The sequence below is a fragment of the Neovison vison genome, chromosome 13 (assembly GCF_020171115.1).
Source record: "Neovison vison isolate M4711 chromosome 13, ASM_NN_V1, whole genome shotgun sequence".
Taxonomy (NCBI): Eukaryota; Metazoa; Chordata; class Mammalia; order Carnivora; family Mustelidae; genus Neogale; species Neogale vison.
The window spans coordinates 119,143,839-119,165,151 of NC_058103.1; the positions used below are offsets into that span (position 1 = coordinate 119,143,839).

At 37.6% G+C, this 21,313-nt stretch overlaps 1 protein-coding gene across 1 annotated transcript in view; it reads left to right on the top strand.

Moving 5' to 3' along the window:
• The window catches only part of ETFA (electron transfer flavoprotein subunit alpha), an 87,323-nt gene that overhangs the window by 64,196 nt on the left and 1,814 nt on the right, over positions 1-21,313 (top strand). Inside the window, exons 10-11 of the mRNA XM_044229535.1 lie at positions 8,369-8,434; positions 13,640-13,720. Coding sequence (XP_044085470.1) covers positions 8,369-8,434; positions 13,640-13,720 — 147 coding nt within the window. The remainder of the gene's footprint in view (positions 1-8,368; positions 8,435-13,639; positions 13,721-21,313) is intronic.

Genomic DNA, 21,313 nt, shown 5'->3' on the forward strand with positions numbered 1-21,313 from the left:
TGCAGTTTTAAAGACTAGTGGCTTCAGTTAAAGCATATTACCAGTACTGTCATAATATTCAGTTATCTGTGGTATAATAGAAAAAAGTACTGAATTTAAAAATAAAAGGAATTGGGTTAAGAAGCCAGCCCTTTACTAGGTGCACTATACATAACCTTGGACAACACATAACCTGCCTGAGCCTATGCTTTTCTCTTCCGTAAAATGGGAGTAATTCCTATCCTATAGAGTTGTCATAATTATATGAGATAAAGTTTGTAAAGTACAGTGTAGTTACCAGAATATCATAGACAATTTGTGTAACTGTAATGATTCATATGCCAGCTTGACTCCTGATAAAAACCTGAGCTAGTCCTAGTACAGGAGCATTGTCTAATGGCTGGGACATATGTTCAGCTTCAAATCCAAGAGTATGTGTAAAGTCCTCCATTCATGTAAAACTCAGTTTAGCCATAATCCTGCCTGAGAACTTTGTAACACAGGCATAGAGCTCTTGGAGAAAAGAGCCACAGTGAGTTGTGCTTTGTGTTTTGGGGCCTCTTCCAAAAAGAGAAGAGACTTAACACAATTTGGCAAACAGAAGAAATAGTTTGGCCTTTTAAATGAGCAACAGGATGAAATATAGCAATACTAATGCACAGGAGACTTGCAGTAATTAGAAAATATAGCTCTGTTAATCTGCTTCTCAGAGACATTCATTATTTGCTATGATAAATTCCATCTAACTCCTAACCTGGCATTTGTCCTATATATGTGTGTTGTGTTTTAGCTGTAACAGTTGCTGTTTATTTATTTATTTTTTTAACAGTTGCTGTTTAAAGTAATGCTTCTGTAATCTTCTAAATAAGAAGGTTGAGAAAGCATTTGCCATTTTGTAAAACTGGTGTCCTATCTGAAGCCATCATGAGGTTATTGTTATTGGTTATTGGATCTCCAAGCTCTAGAATTACTTTTAGGATGTCTTTTTAAATTTCTGTCTTTGAAGAAATGTAGTTTTTATGTTCCTTCCCCAACTCTATCTAGAAAGGGAGACTGCTGGTAGAAAAGAAATTTTAAACCTGATTTTTAAAGAGATAAAGCAATATTGGCTTGGCTTTTCTGCTCTGAAAGCTTCAGATTTAGCTACTCCACTCATTCATATTTCATATAAACAAAAAAGTGAATGTTTAAATCTTTCTACTTTGTTTAAAGTAAAGCAGATCTGAAGTTGCTGCAGGCAGAATACTGTCCAATTCCAGAAAAAAAGGGAATGTATGAATTTACAACATAAACTCATGTAATTTCAACTTCATATATATGTGTATGTGTATATATATATATATATATATATATGTATATATATGTGTATATATATATATATATATATATATATATATATGGATTTTGTTTTGAGAGAGAGAGCATGCAAGTCAGGGGTAAGGGCAAAGGGAGAGGGAGAGAGATTCTTAAGTGGAGCCCAACATAGGGCTTTATCTCAAGACCCAGAGATTAGGATCTGAGCCAAAACCAGGAGTCACCCAGTTGCCTCATATATATGTTTTATATAACCAGTATGATATATCTTGGTACCTGAATCTGGGTATATATTTCTATATAAGATTGCATTAGAATCTTGGAAAGAAATTTACCCCAACTTTCTAAGCCAGCCAACACTATCTAGAAAGTTGGGCAGAATTTCCAACTTTATTGCCAGTACTATATGCAGAGAAACTAGTAAGTATCAGTTAAAAGAAATTTTCCCAGTGCGTTATCCCAGAAGAATTATATCAAATTAATAACAACTTCCTTGAGGTGGTGGTTGCCACTTCAAATTGGAATGTAGATAATAGTTGGCTGTCTTTTGCCTTCTAGTTTAAGGAATTAGTGATCATTTAGTAGTAATAATAATAGCACAAGTATTCACATCTAACCTATTTAGAACACTTCACATGCACTGGGTTATTTAATGATCACAACAGTCCTATTAGCTGCAGTTTATCTCCATTTTGCACACAAGATTCAGATTCTGAGAGGTTAAATAACTTGCTTGAGAATATAGAGGGTATGTGGAACAGTCAGGATCTGAACCCATCTCTGATCTTATTTATTTAGTTATAATAGTGATTGAATAAATCTACTGGCTTTGTATACTTATTTTCAACTTTTTAAAAAAGTTTTTTTTATTTATTTGAGAGACAGACAGTGGGAGCATGAGCAGAGGGGGAGGGGCAGAGAGAGAGGGACAAGCAGACTCCTCACTGAGCAGAGAGCCATGTGCAGAGCTCAATGTGGGACTCAGTCCCAGGACCCTGGGATCGTGACCTGAGCCAAAGTCAGATGCTTAACCGACTGAGTCACCTAAGTGCCCCTCATTTTTGGTTTTCTTGAATTGAGATCTTAGCTCATTAATTTTCGATAATCCTGTTTCCTAATATAAACATTTTAAAGGTATAAATCGTTTTTTGTATTACTTTAGCTGCATCCTACAATTCTGATAAGCTTTGCCTTTTTTGGTGTTTCATTCCAACTACTTTTAAATTTCTATTTTAAAAAATTGTTTTTACTCATTACTTAGATACTTTTTTGAAAAATGTTTTTAAGGATAGATTTTTGAGTTCTTCTAGAGTTTTAAGAAAAATCATAATCTACAAGAGGGTAAAATTTAATAGTTTTCTTTTCAGAGTATAAATTTACCATATTAAGCCAGTGGTTTTCATCTGCCTTTGGCTTTCCTGTAATGGTCCACACTACCTAAAATTTGATGGACTTTTGTCATCTATTTGTGATTTATCTGTTGTTGGCTCCCTCTTATTTAATCCTGCTGCTTCTCATGCTGGTCTTCAGTTTTGTTACACTGCTGACTTTCCTTTTCAGTTCTCTCTCTGAGTTTAAAACAACCTATAAGTGATCTTGTTCTGAGCCAATCCAAGCAAGGCAGACACATGAGACTAATATCATTTTATCTTTAGATCCACTGTCAGACCATGTAGTATAGTACCCTGGTAGAGTTTACAAGAAAGCTGTTCTTTAGCTTATTCTAAAATTATCTTGGATCTGTGCTGTCCAATATGGTAATCACTAACCTACATGTGGCTCTTGGGCACTTGAGATGTACTTAGTCTGAATTGAGATTGCATTATTAAAGTTAGTTTTACTTTTTTGTTTTGTTTTGTTTTACTTTAATTAAGCTTAGTCAGTTAAGCTTGTGGGTGGCTCAGTCAGTTAAGCTTCTGCCTTTGGCCCTGGTCATGATCCCAGAGTTTGGGATCGAGCCCCATGTTGGGCCCCCTGCTTAGCAGGGATGCTTCTGCCTCTGCCTCTCCCCTCCACTTGTGTACACGCTCTCTGGCACTGTCTCTCTCAAATAGATAAAATCATTTTTTTTAATTAATTTTCTTTTTTTTTTTTAGGGATTTTATTTATTTATTTGACAGAGGGAGACAGCAGCGAGAGAGGGAACACAAACCAGGGGGAGTGGGAGATGGAGAAGCAGACTTCCTGCCGAGCAGGAACCCTGATGCGGTTCTCAATTCCAGGACCTGAGCTGAAGGCAGATGCTTAATGACTGAGCCACCCAGGCACCCCTCAAATAGATAAAATATTAAAAAAATTTTTTTTTAATTAAATAGGTGACTCACACATTTTATATTTTTTTGTATCTAACAATAGGGTTAGACAAAAATCACAATGTGCAAGTAAGAGACCACTTTTCTCCTTAGCTTCTGCACTAAAATCCTCTGGAGAATAGGACTCAGATGATACCTTTTAGAATTCCAGGTTTCCTGTACAAGGTTTGGGTTAAGCAGGAGTGATGTTCCTTCTTTCCAAAGAAAGTAACCAAAACTCAAATCACGTATCAGAGAATACTCTGGCCGTGTTGATTCCACAGGTTGGTTAAATTTCTGTAAAAGTAGTTAAGGTTTCATTCCAGTCATCTTTCTGTTTATCAGACATTCAGGTTTATCATTTAGTTAGGACCAATAAAACCTGATTTTAAAAGTGTGTCTTGAAAAAATTAAATAAAAGCTTGTTTAGTCTGAAGGACTAAGGAGCCATAGCAGATGGGATAAGCTGCGAAAGTGGGCTTCTGTCTGGCAGAGAGTAGAAATGACTATGGAGGAATGTCGTCCCCTGATCTGCTTCCTGCTTCCAGAGACCTTTCCACTTCTCGGTGGCAGGTACTGAAAGCATTTACACAAGAGACCAGAGCTCTGACATACTTAGATTTTTTTTCCCCCAGATTGGATTATAGACTATTACTATTTTATCTTAACCTACGTTGTTAGACTGTGAGCTTCTTGAGGACATGGGACAAAGAAACAGTGTCTTTATATAGTCCCTGTAAGATATAACAGCAGTATCAACAACAGTAAATCATAGTTCGTGTCTCTCAACTTTTTCCTGGTATGGCATACTTAGAAAACGACAGTGTTCTTGTATCACAGAGGATTCTGGCTTCCCTGTACTTCTAGTCCATACAACTTTTTTGTACGAATTAGGAGAAACGTACCTCTTTCTCAAGTTACATTACTGCCATCTGTTGGAAAATTTTGTAATAAAAATGTGTTCTGTGATAATGTGATGTAAGTGACACCTCCCTCTGGAGCTGTTCAGTGTAGTAGCTCAGCTGTATGTGGTGGCCTTGAGACCCCCCCAGGAGCCTACCTGGCCAGCCAGTGGGCGGAGAGAAACAATATTTGAGCAAACCTCAAGACACATCAGTATCTTGGGAAACTGGTTATTATGCTAAGGACTGAAGCCTCACCGTACCCCTTGAAGTAGGGATACTTAATAATCCCAGTTTTTCAGATGAGCAGACCGAGGCATGGAGAGGTTCAATAGCTGGCCCACAGTCCTGTGTCTGTCAGGTAGCTGAGTTGGAATTTAAACATAGGCGATGAGATTCTACAGCCTAGGCTCTTAACCTCAGTAATATATTCCTCTTGCGAACTGGATGCAGCAGTTTCGAATCCCTGTTCCTATTTTCATCTCAGCCCACTGTAAAGTGTTTTAGAGCCCTGCCTCTGAGTTCTTCTGATGAGTCTACAGCTATAGTCTTTGTAGGTTGTTACAAAGGAAGAGGAATTTGTGCTTTGTTCTGCTGGTTCTTGTTTCTATTGAAGTAAGAGTGCTGTCCCTTCTTTACATTTCAGAATAACCTCTGGTCCTGTTACTGCCCTGGTGGCTTTACTTCTTCCCACCAGTCCCCATTCTTTATTTGCAGAATGACCAAGGAGAACTGCTGCCAACTCATGTAGGCTGATCTAATCTCATTCTAGATTCCTTCCCTTAAGGCTCCTAGGATTTTATCTCCAGAACTTCCCCTCCTTACTATTCTGTCTGCTCCTTTGTTTAATCCTACCTTTTTTTGAACCCTTAATTGCTGCTCCCTCCAAAATCACCTCTCATTTTTCTATCCAAATTATCTTACTTTCTGATTTTGGAAGGTAAGTGCCTCAGGGCAGGGATTGCCTTGTTATGTTGTGAAGTGGTGTCTAAAGTGCTCCATAAATTAGTATCTGTAGAGAGTTTTATACACACTAATTATTATTATTGAAATACAGAAATGCTTTCTGAGCCATAAGGAAGCATCTTAAGGTAATAGTCTAATTGCCTGTACATGTTTTTTAAAAAAGAAGAAAAAATTCTCTCTTCCTGCCAGAGAGAGCTATCAGATCGCAGAACAGATCTCAGAACAGCAGCCCAAATCCCAGGACTCTTTCTGGTTATTGTTTTAATGCTTTTATATTTATTCAGAGAATCATGTTTGTAAGACAGTAAAATGAGGGCCTGTTGGTCATGTGAACCCATTTGGATTACTTAACCCTGGTCAGAAAAGCAGGAATGGCCCTTCCGTTTGCTTTGGTCCAGAATCTTTAATTTCCTTAGTGACTTTTATAGTTAAAGCCGATGGTATTCATTTCTCAGGGGATGTAAAATAAATTTCATTTATATTATATTTATGTAGATGTTTATTGCCAGAATGATCAACGTTTTTTATTAGCATTTTATGATGCAAATGGAGCTTTTAAGACTTGTTGAATTTTAATGTAGACATGTATGTTAGAAGGACTCATTTACAGAGCTATTGATTTTTCCCAGTGCTTGCTTTGAGAATGTACTTGGAAGAGTGGTTAGTGAGATAGTTTTCTGAGTCCTCTGAACCTTGAAGACAAACCTTTAGGTTTGTTTTTCTAAACAACTGCTTTGAAAATCTTGTTGGCCTAGTTTTCCTGAATGTGAGATTTAATAAGTATATATTTTTTATAAACAATTTAATGATTGTCCTTTAAATGAAAGAAATGCCAGTCAGAATAACTGAAATGATGTTGAAATTATCAATTGAAGTTACCTGAAGTCTTAAATAAAAAATAGTGGTGCTTTCTCAAAGAAAAGAAGCTTGTTTATCACTTATGGTAGTGACCATGCTTGATGAAGTATGACAGGGTCTTATTGCATTGTCCAAGTGTAAGTGGTCATAACAGACTCATTGCATATGTTTGAGAGAGAATCATGGAGTTGGGATTTTTTTTTATCCTTACCCGTACGTTTTACTTCCTACAGCCTAAGAACGTCTTTTTAGGTCAAATTGTACCTACTGAAATTTAGGATTTTGGTGGTAACTAAAGAGCAAGTTGAATTGGAAAACAAGCCTACCTCATTTTTAGATGATTGAACTCACTTTGGGGACTAGGTGGTCTCCTTCCCCAGGATTTATAATGGTATCTTGATGCTTTAGAAGTGGTTGGACACTTCATGCCTTTATTATTTTTTTAAATTTTATTTATTTATTTGACAGAAAGAGTGCACTAGCTGGGGGGAGGGGCAGGCAGAGGAAGAGGGAGAAGCAGGCATCCTGGTTGACGTGGGACTCGATCCCAGGACCCTGGGATCATGACCTGAGCCAAAGGCATATGCTTAACCAACTGAGCCACCCAGATGCGCCCACTTTATGCCTTTAAAGATAAAGCCTGGGTATATAGCATCCCGTGGCCTGGTCCTATTGGAAAGAGTTTAGGTTTTAAGCTGCATAAGAGCTGAGTGATCATCTTTCTAGTGGTTCTTAGCTCTGGCTGCATGTTAGAGTATCCTGGAAAGCTTTTTAAAGAATCTCTAGTTTGGGGGCTATACCCCCCCTCTGTTTACAATTGTATACAGCCACACATGTTATGTGTTATGAAAAATCATAGCATTATTTACTGACATTATCCTCAAATCTTGGTTGAAATGTTCTCACATTTTGAAGCAAGCAGTTGTTAAATTAAATCATAAGCAGTGTAGAAAACAAGGTGGGACTACCTAACACTGTCATTAAATAATAAAACTGAGTGTGACAAAGCCACTTTCAGTGCCTTCCACCTTATTTGTATTGAGGAGAGACTGCTGTCAGTTGTGGCAAATCCGTAATGTCAGTTTGGTTATATGGTAGATAAACCTCCTACCCAAGGCCAGACTTGGTCAGTTTATGTGTGGGGAAAAGCCTTTCATTTAAAGCTTTACGTGTATTTAGTAGACAGAATGAAGCAGCTAAACTCTTTTAAATTAAGCACTTAGTAGTTTTCTAAACATGGACACTTTAAATTTTTTAGGTAAGGGGGCAGAGAGCAGTAATCAGTAGTCATTCTCTGTTATTACTAAGGGCAGAGGGCCGGGGCGGGGAGTGCAAATATTGTCATCAACATTTGCTCAGAAACTACAGTCTGGGGGTCCTTTTATAAACCTTGAAATAGGGCTTAGCCTATTCCTTCAAGAAGTTTGTATTTCTTAGGGAGGTTGTGTATGTGTGTGCACATGTATGTGTGTCTGTGTTTAGAAACCCTTAAGGCTGCTTTGTACTTTTGTTCTAAATATGAAAGTTTAATGACTATAGCTTATCATTTTAATAAATACTCTTTATGAGGAGGCAAACAAGTCAGAATATATTTTAATATGTATATGTGTTTATATGTACATTGTGTATATATTGTGAATGGGTATATATGGATATGTATTGATGTGTGTGTGTGTTTGTGTATAGTGAATATATACAGAGTGATGAATTAAAATGTGGTATCTAAATGAGCAGCCCAAACAAAAGTGCTGCCTCACAGGAAATTATGAGATTAAGTGAAACAGTTGATGTCAAATGCTTAGCACATACTTACTGCTCATTGATTTTCATTACCTGCATATTTATTATTATATCACCACTAGTATAGGAATTCAGAAGAAAAAGAAGACTATGGGTTAGATCAGGGAAGGAAGAAAACATGATTTAAGTAAAACATATTGCATCTATTTTATTTAAAATATCTTTAACCTAAGACTTGAATTGCTAATGCCAATATTGTGGAGGATACAATACAATATATATAAGTACATATTAATGATATGGTTTCTTTTGTTTCAGGAGCTTTATATTGCTGTAGGAATATCTGGAGCCATCCAACATTTAGCTGGGATGAAAGATAGCAAGGTAACTACACAACAATAATCCTAGAAGAAAAATTATCTTCTTTTAAAATTTTGGTTTCGTTCGTTCCGTATAGTTACAGTGTATATGTTCAGCCATTCAGATTAATATTCTGTCTAGGAATAGAAAGAAATATAAGGTGCTGTTCATGGCTTGAAGCTGTACCATTGTTAGGAGAGGCATTGTTATGTCATGGAAAGAAGTGTGACCCTGAGTCCCAACTCTGCCCCTAACTTACCACATGATGTGTCTTGTCTGTTCCTCAGTTCTTTGCCTAATACACGTATTCATTTATGATGTTTAAGGTCCCTTTCAGCTCTGACCATCTATCGGTAGAAAATTTAGGGTGAATAGAGCTTGATGAGGTTCTGATCATCTAACTAGTTTGTGAAGTTTCTGATCCCTGATTGTCTGCTTCACGCTGGTCCCCTTAAAGTCCCACCTTTATATGGCAGCAAATCTCCTCTTCTCAGGTATGTTACTAAAGTGTGACAGAAACATTTAGGGTTGGAGCATCTCCATATCTCAGTAATTGTTAGCAATATAGTGTATAGAGGAAACACTGGATGCTGACTTGCTACTTTGGACTGTATTGGGAAGCCCTGTGTAAGGATTCTCTGAGCATATATTTCAGAAGATGACACATTAATTCATGCATACCAAAGCATCTTAGTCTTTCATGAAGACAGAGATGCTTCTGACACTCCAGCTTTTATCCATTCAGATGGAAGTTTGATATAAAGGTAATAAAACTTTTAACAGGTTTAACTTCTAACTTGAAAAAATACATTCACTACCTCCTTGTAACCTCTAAATGAATTGGCTCAAAACCAGTCAGATTTCACAGTTGGATGGCAGGTTTCTTCACTGAGCTATGAAAACAAGCAGTGCCAGTGGGGAAAATGTTACTGCTGCATTAAAGGGGAAAAAAAAAACACTCCAACATCAGCAACCTTAAAAAATATTTTTAGCTGGGCGAGTTCAGACATATCTAGAATTCTACTTCTCAAGCGATTCTGCCTGCCAAGAAGATCCTGGTAAAAATTGTCATGCCATGGCAACAGGACTGGATTAGGGGAGAGAGGGACTAGCTAGTATGTTAAAGCAAAAAAGGGAACGATTGAAGTAAGGAGACCAGTGTTGGGAACTGTTTAGAAGAATAAATCTGAGCCAAGATGTTGTCTTGCAGTCAACAAATTTATTAAGCATTTACTTTTGTAGTAGATGCAGGAGATGTTTAAATGAAAAAAAACAGCTCTTGTCGTCACCAACTTGTGTAGCAGATGCAACAATCTCTGGTTATAATTTTGGTTGAGGTCTAAAATGGAATATTAGAGTAATTGGCTTAAATCTAATAATCATACTGCATACAAGTTATAGTTTTAATTAACATCGTCATATAGTTTGAAGAATGAGATTTGATTGTTACATGAAACAATTCGATGTAATGAGAGTACTTTCTGGACAATATACATATTAATATCATTGATTACAATCTGTGCTTTAAAAGCTATGTAAGGAAGAGGAGCATGAATTTATAAGGACATATTAGGAGAGCTCTAGGATGCAAGCAAGATTTTATGATACTCATTTAAAGTTGACAATCTAGGAATATTCTTTTAGTAATTTGAAAAACTGTAACCATCCCAAATCTTTCTTCTTAAATTCTTTAATGGTTCCTTGTCCACAGTTGTGTGCTTTTGCTTTAAAAATAACTTTTATATGGTTGGAATGAAAAAGCTTTCACATGATTAAAATGTCAGATGTTTGACTAGGTGGCCTCCAGGAAAATCATTAACATCATTAATTAAATAAATCTCTGCTAGTTCCTGTGAAGCAGGCTTACATATTCCCAGAAGAGAAACACCTCGATGCAAATCAAATGCCTGTGATTTGAAATGTTTGTACTTGTGACTTTGGATTTGAGGCTCATACTGAAACCATCATTTCTTGTCTCTGACCACACATCTTTTAATACATATGGCATGTTTGACTGGAATAGTAGTTACCTGGACTACACTATGCTTCAATCTCAGATATTCTGGAATATTTTCATCTTTTTTGAGAGAACCTAGGGGAGTTACACATACATCTTGTAACCTATATGTTAAGTCAGACTGTGTCAAAATTCTCTTAAAATATGTTTCAGCTATTTTCATGTGATAGAGTAACAAGCAGGTAGAAACTTAATTTTACTTCTATGGAGATAAATCATCATACTGTATTAAAATAACACCACATAAGAATCAAATATTATAGTCCAAACTTTAATTTTACTTTAATTGCAGTGGTGTTTGAAGCATCTGTGGAGGAGTGCCTAGGTGGCACACTTACTTAGTAAAGCATCCAGTGGCTGGTTTTGGCTGAGGTCGTGATCTCAGAGTTGGAGGGTTGAGCCCCACCTTGGGCTCTGTGTTTTGCGCAGTCTGCTTGAGATTCTCTCTCTCCTGCTGCCCCTCCCCTCTCTATGTGTGCACGTGCTCTCTCTCAAATTAATAAATAAAATCTTTTTAAAAAAAGGGGCGCCTGGGTGGCTCAGTGGGTTAAGCCTCTGCCTTTGGCTCAGGCCATGATTCCAGGGTCCTGGCATTGAGCCCCGCATCGGGCTCTCTGCTCAGCAGGGAGCCTGCTTCCCCCTCTCTCTATGCCTCCCTCTCTGCCTTCTTGTGATCTCTCTTTGTCAAATAAATAAATAAAATCTTAAAAAAAAAATCTATGGAGAATACCAAACCATTTGTAATATATAATCTGTTACTAATAAAAGAATAATTGGTACATGTAGCACTGTTTTTAGGACTATTTTGCCTTAATTTGCTCATCTGTCATTATAATCCTTCACATAAAAAATTTTATAGGAGATAATAGGATCTTTTGGTGGTTTGTGTAGGAGACATAGTAATTTACTTGTTGAAAAGTCTGTCCTTTTCTCATTTTTGACACTTAGTCAAAAATCATTTGACCATATATGTGAGTTCTCTATTCTTATCCCCCCAAGCTATATATCTGTCTTTATGCCAGTACCACACTGTTTTAATTCCTGTAGCTTTGTAGTAAGTTTTGAAATCAGGAAGTGTGGGTCTTCCAGCTTTGCTCCTTTTCTAGATTGTTTTAGCTATTCAGGGTCCTTTGAGATTCCATATGAATTTTAGGATGGATTTTTTAAATTTTTGCAGAAAATGTCATTGGAAGGACAGTTTCAGTGGATATAAGACTTTTGGTCAACAGTTTTTTTCTTTTAGCATTTTGAATGTATCAGCTCACTGCCTTCTGGATTCCAAAATTTCTGAGAAATCTGTCGATATTCTTATTGAGGATCTTCTGTGTGTGTTGAGCCACATGTCCTCATTTTCAAGATTCTCTTTTTATCTTTGGCTTTTGAAAGTTTGATTATAATGTGTCTTGATGTGGGTCTCTTTTAATTCATCTTTCTTGGAGTTTGTTTAGTGTCTTGGATGTTTATATTCATGTCTTTCATCACATTTAGAAAATTTTCAGCCACCATTTCTTCATTTATTCTTTCTGCGCCTTTTTCTTTCTTCTGGGACTCCCACAGAGCATATTTTGGTTTGTTTGATGTTGGTCCACAGGACCCTTAAGTGCTCTGATTACATTTCTTTAATCTTTTTCTTTTTGTTCTAAAGACTTGATTCTGGGACGCCTGGGTGGCTCAGTTGGTTGGACTGCCTTCGGCTCAGGGCGTGATCCTGGAGTCCCGGGATCGAGTCCCACATCAGGCTCCCAGCTCCATGGGGAGTCTGCTTCGCTCTCTGACCTTCTCCTCGCTCATGCTCTCTCTCACTGTCTCTCTCTCTCAAATAAATAAATAAAATCTTTAAAAAAAAAAAAATAAAATAAAGACTTGATTCTGTCTTCTGATTGCTTAAATCAGCCTTTGAATCTTTCCAGTGAATTTTTCACTTCAGTTATTATACTGTACATCTCCAGAATTTTCTTTTTGGTTTCTCTTTAGGTTTTGTCTTTTGCTTTTTCCATTTTGTTTATACATTGTCTTCTTGACTTTCTCTACATCTTTATAATTCTTTGAGCATCTTTAAAATGGTTGTTTTAAAGTCTTTTTCTCATAGAGATGCCATCAGACCTTTCTTAGAAGCAGTTTCTCTTGATTTTGTTTTCCTTGAGTGGTCCCATACTTTCCTGTTTCTTAGTGTTTTTTTTTTTATTTTTTTTGTTGTTGTTGTTGAAAACTGGAATTTGAATCTAATAATCTATTCCTGGAAATCAGATTCTCCTCCTTCCCCAGGGTTTGCTGTTTTGTTGTTGTTGTTTTTATTTATTATTGTTGTTTTTTGGTTGTTATAGGTTGTATATGTGCCAAAGATTAACCTGAGGTATAAACTCAAGATCTTTTTGTGTCCTTTCTGAGCCTGTATGTGAGGTTAGTTTGTATATCCAGTTTCTTCTAAGTGTCCTAGTCTTGAATGTCTGGCTTCCAAAAGGGGAAAAGAACATTGAAGAGAGGCAGAAGTGCTTTGACATTTTAAATCCCCTAGAGGTAACTTTAGCCAGAGGAGGGGAGGGGCGTCTAACAATGCGGGAGGTGCAATAAGCAACATCTTTTTGATCAGTAACAGCAATCTGGAATCAGAGCACAGGTCCCCAGTCCCTGGAGGACAGGGTTCTTTTTGCCCACTCTGTCTCCTGCAGGCTGTGTACAAGCAGCTGCAAGAACATGTGCACAGCTGCTTGCCATTGGGGCAGGGAATGAGTACCTGTTACTGCACTAAGAGCTACAGCTCATGCAAGCCTTCCCCTGGAAGTTGCAAGCATTCAATAGACTCTAGATTTCCAAAATGGTTACATTAGACAGATTCTGCCAGTGCTGTTGTTAACAGTGTAGGTAGGAAGACAGATTCCTCCTGATGCTTCCTACTTTGCCATCTTCCCAGATTCCTCTCCTCTCATTTGTTACTTCTTAAAACTTGTTTTTCATGTCAGAAAAGAGCTTAGAAAAATAATGGCTTAAAACCTTTTTAAATACTGTGATGGGCTAGTGGTGGTGTAGGAGATAATTTTATGTGCAAACCCAGAAATCCCTAAATTTACAGTATTGGCACAAATGAATCAAATTCATCTTATTTAGTAAACATCTTTAACAATATAAATTTATTGTTGGAGTGTTAAAGTAGAAACATCAATCTGTGGTATGTTTTCTTGATAAAGACCAAAGTCTTTGTTTTTATTTCACAGACAATTGTGGCTATTAACAAAGACCCAGAAGCTCCAATTTTTCAAGTGGCCGATTATGGAATAGTTGCTGATTTATTTAAGGTAAGCTGGCCTTGGGAGAGAGGCCTGTTACCTAGCTTGTCATCCAGGAACCTCTTAGAGTTGGTCAAAGAGGAAGCCATTATAGGAAAACACTGTGTGTTTGTTTGTGTACCTGTGTATCTGTGTATGTATTAATATTTATACACAGTTTTGAACTGTGAAGTTGTCCTAATAAGTACATGAAGTTTATATAGAGTATTATAACTTTTACCTTAAGGAGTCCATATTGTCTTTAAAATATCCACATGGCTTTTGGCATCTTGTGTTCTAAGTTAGCACACAGTGTGAAGTGATTCAAGTAATTATGACCGAGAATCATATTTGGCAGGTACCTTAAAGAAATTCACATCAAATACCCTTACTCAGAGATTTGCCAGAAATGCTACAGCTTTTCTTTTAAGTTTTATTTGTTTGAGTAATCTCCACACCCACCACAGCACTCAGACTCATGATCCCGAGATCAAGAGTTGGATGCTGTTCCGACTGAGCCATCCAGGTGCCCCTGTGCTTCAGCTTTTCAAGGGAAGACTGGGCACTCAGGTCCAGCTTATCTGACTCAACAAGTATACTCTGCTTCCTGTGTTTGAGAGTTAAATGTCTTCCTAATGTGATATATGTAGGGAAGAACACTTACTCCGCACTCTCCTACTCTTCACATTTTTGAGTGTTCTTTCTACCCTGCCATCACCCCCATCTTTGCCCTCCCCATGAGCAAAATTACTTTAGTGATACTGATGTGTACCATTTGGCCACATTTAAAGGTTCTTAACTCATGCCTGGCCTGTTTTATTTCTGTCCCTCAGGGCTTGCCTATAAACTTTCTGGTTGCCTTATGCAGAAATCACTTATGCAGAAATCACTCATGCAGCCATTGAGGCTCTGAAAGTAGCACCTAACACTGGGAGAAGTAGGGGGTTAGCTAGAGTGAGGAACCCCTCGCACAGAATTACAACAAGTTACTGTGGGCTTTAATAGAGAGGCTGCAGCCTGAGAAGAGAGCCAGGGTAGTCCCCTTGACAAGAGAATTGGTCCATTACCATAGCTTCATCAGCACTGTATATGATCCAGATGATCTAATGAATGTACTTTGAGAGCCCACCTGTACTTTGAAGTTCATGCTCAAATATATGTTCATGCTCAGTGAAAATGGACCCTTCAACTGCTCATACAGAGACGAGAATGGGGCTGTTGCCCTGGGTCAGCCTTCCCCTCAGCACCCCCTCCCTGCCTCTGGCTTCCCAAAGAGCCTATATCTTGCCCTAGGAAGAATACCGCCCCTCTTCAGTGATCCTGGGTCCTGTAATTTAAAGTTAGAATTTAGGTAGTTCTGCTGCTCCTGTTACTTGGTCCAGCTGTGTAAGAACAAACAATATTTAATGACCGTCATTTGACCACTACAGTAACATCAGTGGGAAGAAAAGTTAGTATGAAAGAGAAATTTTTAAAAAATTTCTATACAAGGATAACTTTGTTCAGGTTGCTAGCATTTAGCTACAGTGAGAAGCTTAAAGGAGTAAAGACCTTTTAATTAAAAATGAAACACCTCTGAATCCTCACCAGGTATTGGGTTGATGTGTTTGGAAACAGACATCTACTGTAGTTGCCTTATATTTTTCTCCAAGTGAATATTTAAATAAGTTTACAAGTAATTTTCCTTATTTTGCGATACATTTTTCTGTTTTCTTGTGTACTATATATTGCAACCTACAAAGTGGGCTTCCTTGATAAATGGATGAAGTGTTAGACAATTGGAAATTTGTGATGTTTATATAGTGGATACCTGCCTTGGGGCAGGACCATCTTTGTAGCAGTTATTGATGGAATGGTGTCACAATGCCTCTTGCATTAAGGGCAGCTCCCAGGGTGAACATGAAAGAGAAAGTATGCGAGTGAGTAAGGGTTGTGTGCGTGCTGAAAGAGGTATTTTGGTGAGAGTCCTAAAACAGTAGAAGTGGAAAGGAATTTCAAGAATCAGTGAGCAGATTTCTAACCAGAGATTCTCAAGCTATTTTTGGTGCTTTAAGAAGCCCACATTTGATAATGTGTTTGGACTATTTGTTAATAGCTAGAATTATATTAAGGTAGTGGTTACCTCATACTCAGATCTGAACACAGGTATATACACCTTTTTTTTTTTTTTTTTAATTTTTAAAGACCTTTATTTTTTTGACAAACAGAGATCACAAGTAGGCAGAGAGGCATGCAGAGAGAAGAGGAAGCAGGCTCCTCGCTGAAAGAGCCCGATGCGGGGCTCGATCCGAGGACCCCGGGATCATGACCTGAGCCAAAGGCAGAGGCTTTAACCACTGAGCCAACCTGGTGCCCCGGTATATTTGCCTTTTGATTAATATAAAGGGAGAAAAGTTAATCCTTTAAAAAGCAGTCTGTGGGGGGAAACAGATTAGATTATGAAAATATTAAAAATCTGCTTGGGAGCAGTTAGCTAGCTTGGTTAGTAGAGCATTTGACTCTGGATCTCAGGGTTGTAAGTTCAAGCCCCACGTTGGGTGTTGAGATTACTTAAAATTTCAAAACAAAAAAAAGCAGTGCTGCTTGAGTTGTAGCCTCCTGGTTGCTACTACATGTATAAGACAAGTGATATGTTCTTTTTAGGTTATCTGTTTCCCCAGAGAGATGTGATTTGCGGAAATTACTCAGCAAGTTTTTGGCACAATTAAGCCAGGCTCCTGATTCTGTTCTTTTACTCATCACCCTGCCTTTCTAACTCATCAGGGACTCTGGCCAGGTGGTTCACCAGGACTCCTCTACCCTTGATAAGTTGCAGTAAAAAAAGGACCTCACCTTTGGCAGACTCTAGGAACCTAGACAGTATCTATCAAATTGTTTTTTCAGTTGAAATTAGAATGAATATGGCACGTGAATATTAGTAATTCTGACTAAAGAGTGGACAAGGTGGTGTAGTGAATAAGCTCCTGAGAGCCATGCTCTGTTTTTTGAAACTCAAATATTTAAAGGTATAACAGCACATAAAAATATAGCTATGCAAATTATGAATGAGTTAGCATTATCTATTTCAGATTAAGATTTTAAAGAAAATAGTTTAAGTGAGGGGCACCCACCTGGCTCTTGATCTTGGGATTTTAAGTTTGAGCCCCAAATAAATTATAATAAAATCTTTATTTTAATTTTTTTAGAGAGGAAGGAGGGGTGCAGAGGGAGAGAGAATGTTAAGCTGGCCCCACGCCCAGTGCAGAGGCCCATGCAGGACTTAATTTCACAACCCTGAGATCATAGGAGTTGGATGCTTAACACTGAGCTACTCAGGCATCCCCCAAAATAAAATCTTTAAGAAAAAAAAAAGAATATCATGAGTCACATAATAGTTGTGCAAAAAGGACTTTTTAAGACTGAATTTCTGTGTAAAAATTTTAAATTTCAGACTATCACATAATAGACTAATAATGCTCTGAATGATATGGTATCCATCAAACTTTATCATGTCTGGAGTAAAAATGTGTATGGATTTTAATTTTTAATTATTGTTTTACTTCATCCTTCAACAATCATGAGTTAGAGACATGAGGGTTTTTTTTTTTTTTCTTCATATAAGGAAAATAATACAGTACAGTAGTTAAGAGCTTTAATTCAGATTTTGTCTTGGCCACATACTAGTTAAATTATCTTGGCCAAGTTATTTAATTTTTCTGAATGTAAGCTTCCTCAAAAGTAATACAAATATACTATGTACCTTACAAGGTTGTATTGAAAGTTAAATGAGATTATACTCTACCTAGTACAGATTGTGTTAAATATTAAGCTCCTTATTTTATATTTCCTTTCATATAGGTATAGTAAGTGTTCAATAAATGGTGAATATTATAATCAGAGTCAGAGTGACAGAGTATGGGATACTACGTGACTGGTGGTTGTTTTTTTATATAGCTTTCCTGAGATTTAATTCATAAATCATAAAGTTCACCCTTTTAAAATGTATAGTTCAGTGATTTTTAGTATATTAGGAGTTATGTAACCGTCAACTAATTCCAGAACATTTTCATCACACTGAGAAGAAACCACAAACATATTTTCAGTCATTTCCTGTTCCCCACTCTCCCTAGACCCTGACAACAACTAATCTATTTTGTGTTTCTATGGATTAGCCATTCATGGACATTTCTTATAAACAGAATCATGTAATATATGGTCTTTTATAGCTGGCTTCTTTGCATAATGTTCTCAAGAGTCATCTGTGTTGATTTCTATGTCAGCACTTTCTTTCCTTTTATTGCTAAATAATATCCGTTGTGTGGATATGCCTCATTTTGTTTATCCATTAATCATTTGATGGACATTTGAGTTGTTTCTACTTTTTTGCTATTATAAGTAATGCTGCTATGAGCATTTAAGTTTTCATGTAGATATATGTTTTCTGAGCATTTAAGTTTTCATGTAGATATATGTTTTCATCTTGTGTGGGTACATATATAGGAATGGAATTTTTGGGTTACTTGATAACTCTTATTTTTAACATTTTGAAGAAATGCCAGCCTGTTTTCCTAAGTGGCTGCCCTATTACATTCCCACCAATAATACTATTCCCAATAATAATGTTTCTTTTCTCTTCTTTCTTTCCTGTCCTTTCCTTTCCTCTCCTTTCTCCCGTCCCCTCCCCTCCATTCTCTTCTCTTCTCTTCTTCACCCCTCCCTCCCCCTCTCTTCTTTATTTGTTTATTGTATTATTGACTTTATCAAACAAGTCATGTATCAGATAGCATCCCATTTAGCAAGTAGAGGGGAGCTCCTGTCTTTTCACATTCTTTTTGTCCTCTGATGCACAAAAGTTTACATTTTGTTGAAGTCCAGTTTAACTATATATTTTTTATTGCTTGCCCTTTAGTAGGTGTCCATAGAAACTTCTGCCTAATCCAGTACAGTGATTATAGGCCTACAAGTATCTGTTCAAGTCCTCACTTTCATTTCCTTTGTGTGTATGCCTGGGGATTGCTGGGTAATATGGTAATTCTGTGTTTAGCTTTTTGAAGAACTTCCAAACTGCTTTCTCTAGTGGCTGCACCATTTTACATTCCCACCAGCAATGTGCAGGCCTTCAAGTTTTTCCGCATCTTTGCTCACACTTGTTACTTTTTATTTTTCAAATCAGAGCCATCCTGGTAGGTATGAAATGGTATCTCATTGTGGTTTTGACTTGCATTCCTTAATGACTAATGATGTTGAGCATCTTTTTATGTGCTTACTGGCTATTTGTGTAGCTTCTTTAGAGAAATGTTTATCCAAATCCTTTGTCCTTTTTTTTTTAATTTTTTTTTTAATTTTTTTTTCCAATTTATTTATTTTCAGAAAAACATTATTCATTATTTTTTCACCACACCCAGTGCTCCATGCAAGCCGTGCCCTCTATAATACCCACCACCTGGTACCCCAACCTCCCACCCCCCCGCCACTTCAAACCCTTCAGACTGTTTTTCAGAGTCCATAGTCTCTCATGGTTCACCTCCTCTTCCAATTTACCCAAAAATCCCTTCTCCTCTCTAACACCCCTTTTTTAATTGAATGTGTGTCTTTGTTCTTGAGTTGTAGGAGTTCTTTATGTATTCTGGATATTAACTCTTACCAGATACATAATTCCCAAATATTTTCTCCCATTTTATAGGTAGATTTTCCTTTCACTTTCTTTATAATTACCTTGGCACAAAAGTTTTTAATTCTGATGAAGTCCAGTTCATCTATATTTTTCTTCTGTTACTGTTGTTTTTTGGTGTCATATCTGAGAATCCATTGCCAAATCCAGAGTCTTGAAGCTTTAGTCCTAAGTTTTCTTCTAAGAGTTTTATTTTAGCTCCCATAGTTAGGTCATTGATTGATTTAGGATTAATTTTTGCATATGGTATGAGGTGAGGTTCCATCTTCATTCTTTTGCATGTTGTCACAGCACCGTCTCTGTTGGAGAGACTCTTATTCCCATTCATTGGACTTTGCATACCACCTGTTTTTTAAAACTTTTTCTACTTCTTCCTATCATAGCTGCCCATTAGAGTCATTCTAACCCCTTATGCTCTCTCTCTGGAACTTGCAGGGTTTATCTCTGTCTGCCTCCTCAGTTTTTGTCCAGAATCCTTTTCTCCTCCATGTTAATGTTCTGATTTTTCTGAGCCCACACTTAATCTCTTCCTTAGAACCCCTGGATTTTGAGCATATAGTGCTATTCTTCTCATCTTCTTACATTACAGTGTAAGATGGGTACATTTTTGGTTGTGTGGTTCATAGATCTTGGTCTTTTCTCCCCAGCTAGGGGGTGGAACTCCTTGTGGGCAAGAATTACGCCTAAACTTTATTTCCCATGGTGCTTACCCTGGGGAAATACTAATTAAATGACTCGAATATAGTTGTGTTGTAATTTCTATCAGTAGATTGTCTTATTTTATATTATTTTTTTAAAAGATTTTCTTTATTTATTCGACAGAGATCATGTAGGCAGAGAGAGAGAGAGGAGGAAGCAGGCTCCCCACTGAGCAGAGAGCCTGATGCGGGCTCGATCCCAGGACCCTGGGATCATGACCTGAGCCAAAGGCAGAGGCTTTAACCCACTGAGCTACCCAGATACCCCTAAATTGTCTTATTTTAAATGTAAATTCACTTTCATCTGGTCTTACTGACTAGAGAGCTGGGTCTGCACTATCTAAAATAAAAATCCGAATCCGAATCTCTGAGTTAGTGCTCAGGCTGTCAGACATGCAGTGAACTTGAGTGGCATTTTTCTTTTCCTTAACTGATAAGGCATTGTGTAATATGCTTGGAAAGTCTGAGGTTGATCTAATAAAAAAGGATATAGATGGTGGACAGAGTGCCTTTAGCCCTTTTTGGGGGGTTGTGGCAGGGAGACATTCTGGAAGATTTTTAAAAATTATATGTTCCAAATCAAGTTAATGTTTAAAAGTTAATGTTTAATGTTAATGTTTAAAAGAAGTTGGGCTCTAGCCTATTTTTCATGAAACACATAGGTCCCACAAGAGGCCTCTTTAACATGTCATCTGTGTGCCTGGCATCAGCTCATGGACTCTCCACTGAGCAGAGCTGGGAGAAGTGGTGCCAGCACTTAGTGCTGCCCCTGAGCTACTGCCCACTGGCTCCATGGTAAACATGGGCCTTTAATAGGCTGGAGACAAAGTGACATTCGGAGGAAACAACATGTTGACAATTTCCTTAATAAATTTTGTACGAACACATTATTTCCACCTAATGGAAATGTAGCTCTCTTAAATAATTGAGAGGCTGTATTCATCAGTGGCGAGTTCAGCTGGGATCTCTCCGAGCTAGGACAGTCAACAGCCCCGTGGAAGACTGGGTAATTGATATTTTACACAGATGGCTCAGCTAGTTTTCAGGTGGGCTCCATGTGACACCACCTGCAGTCCCCGTGCCCAGGGTGCCTGTGCTGTCAGGCTACCCCAAAGCAGCTCCGCGCGGAAAGCTCCAGTTGCAGCCACTGAACTGCGGAGACTAAGAGTTAGTAATTCATCCTTTTTAAAATGGGAGCCAACTTGGTCAGTTTTCCCTCGCTGTGGTTTCTTACTCTGTCTGCTGACCAGACACCACATTAGCACAAGGCCTTTA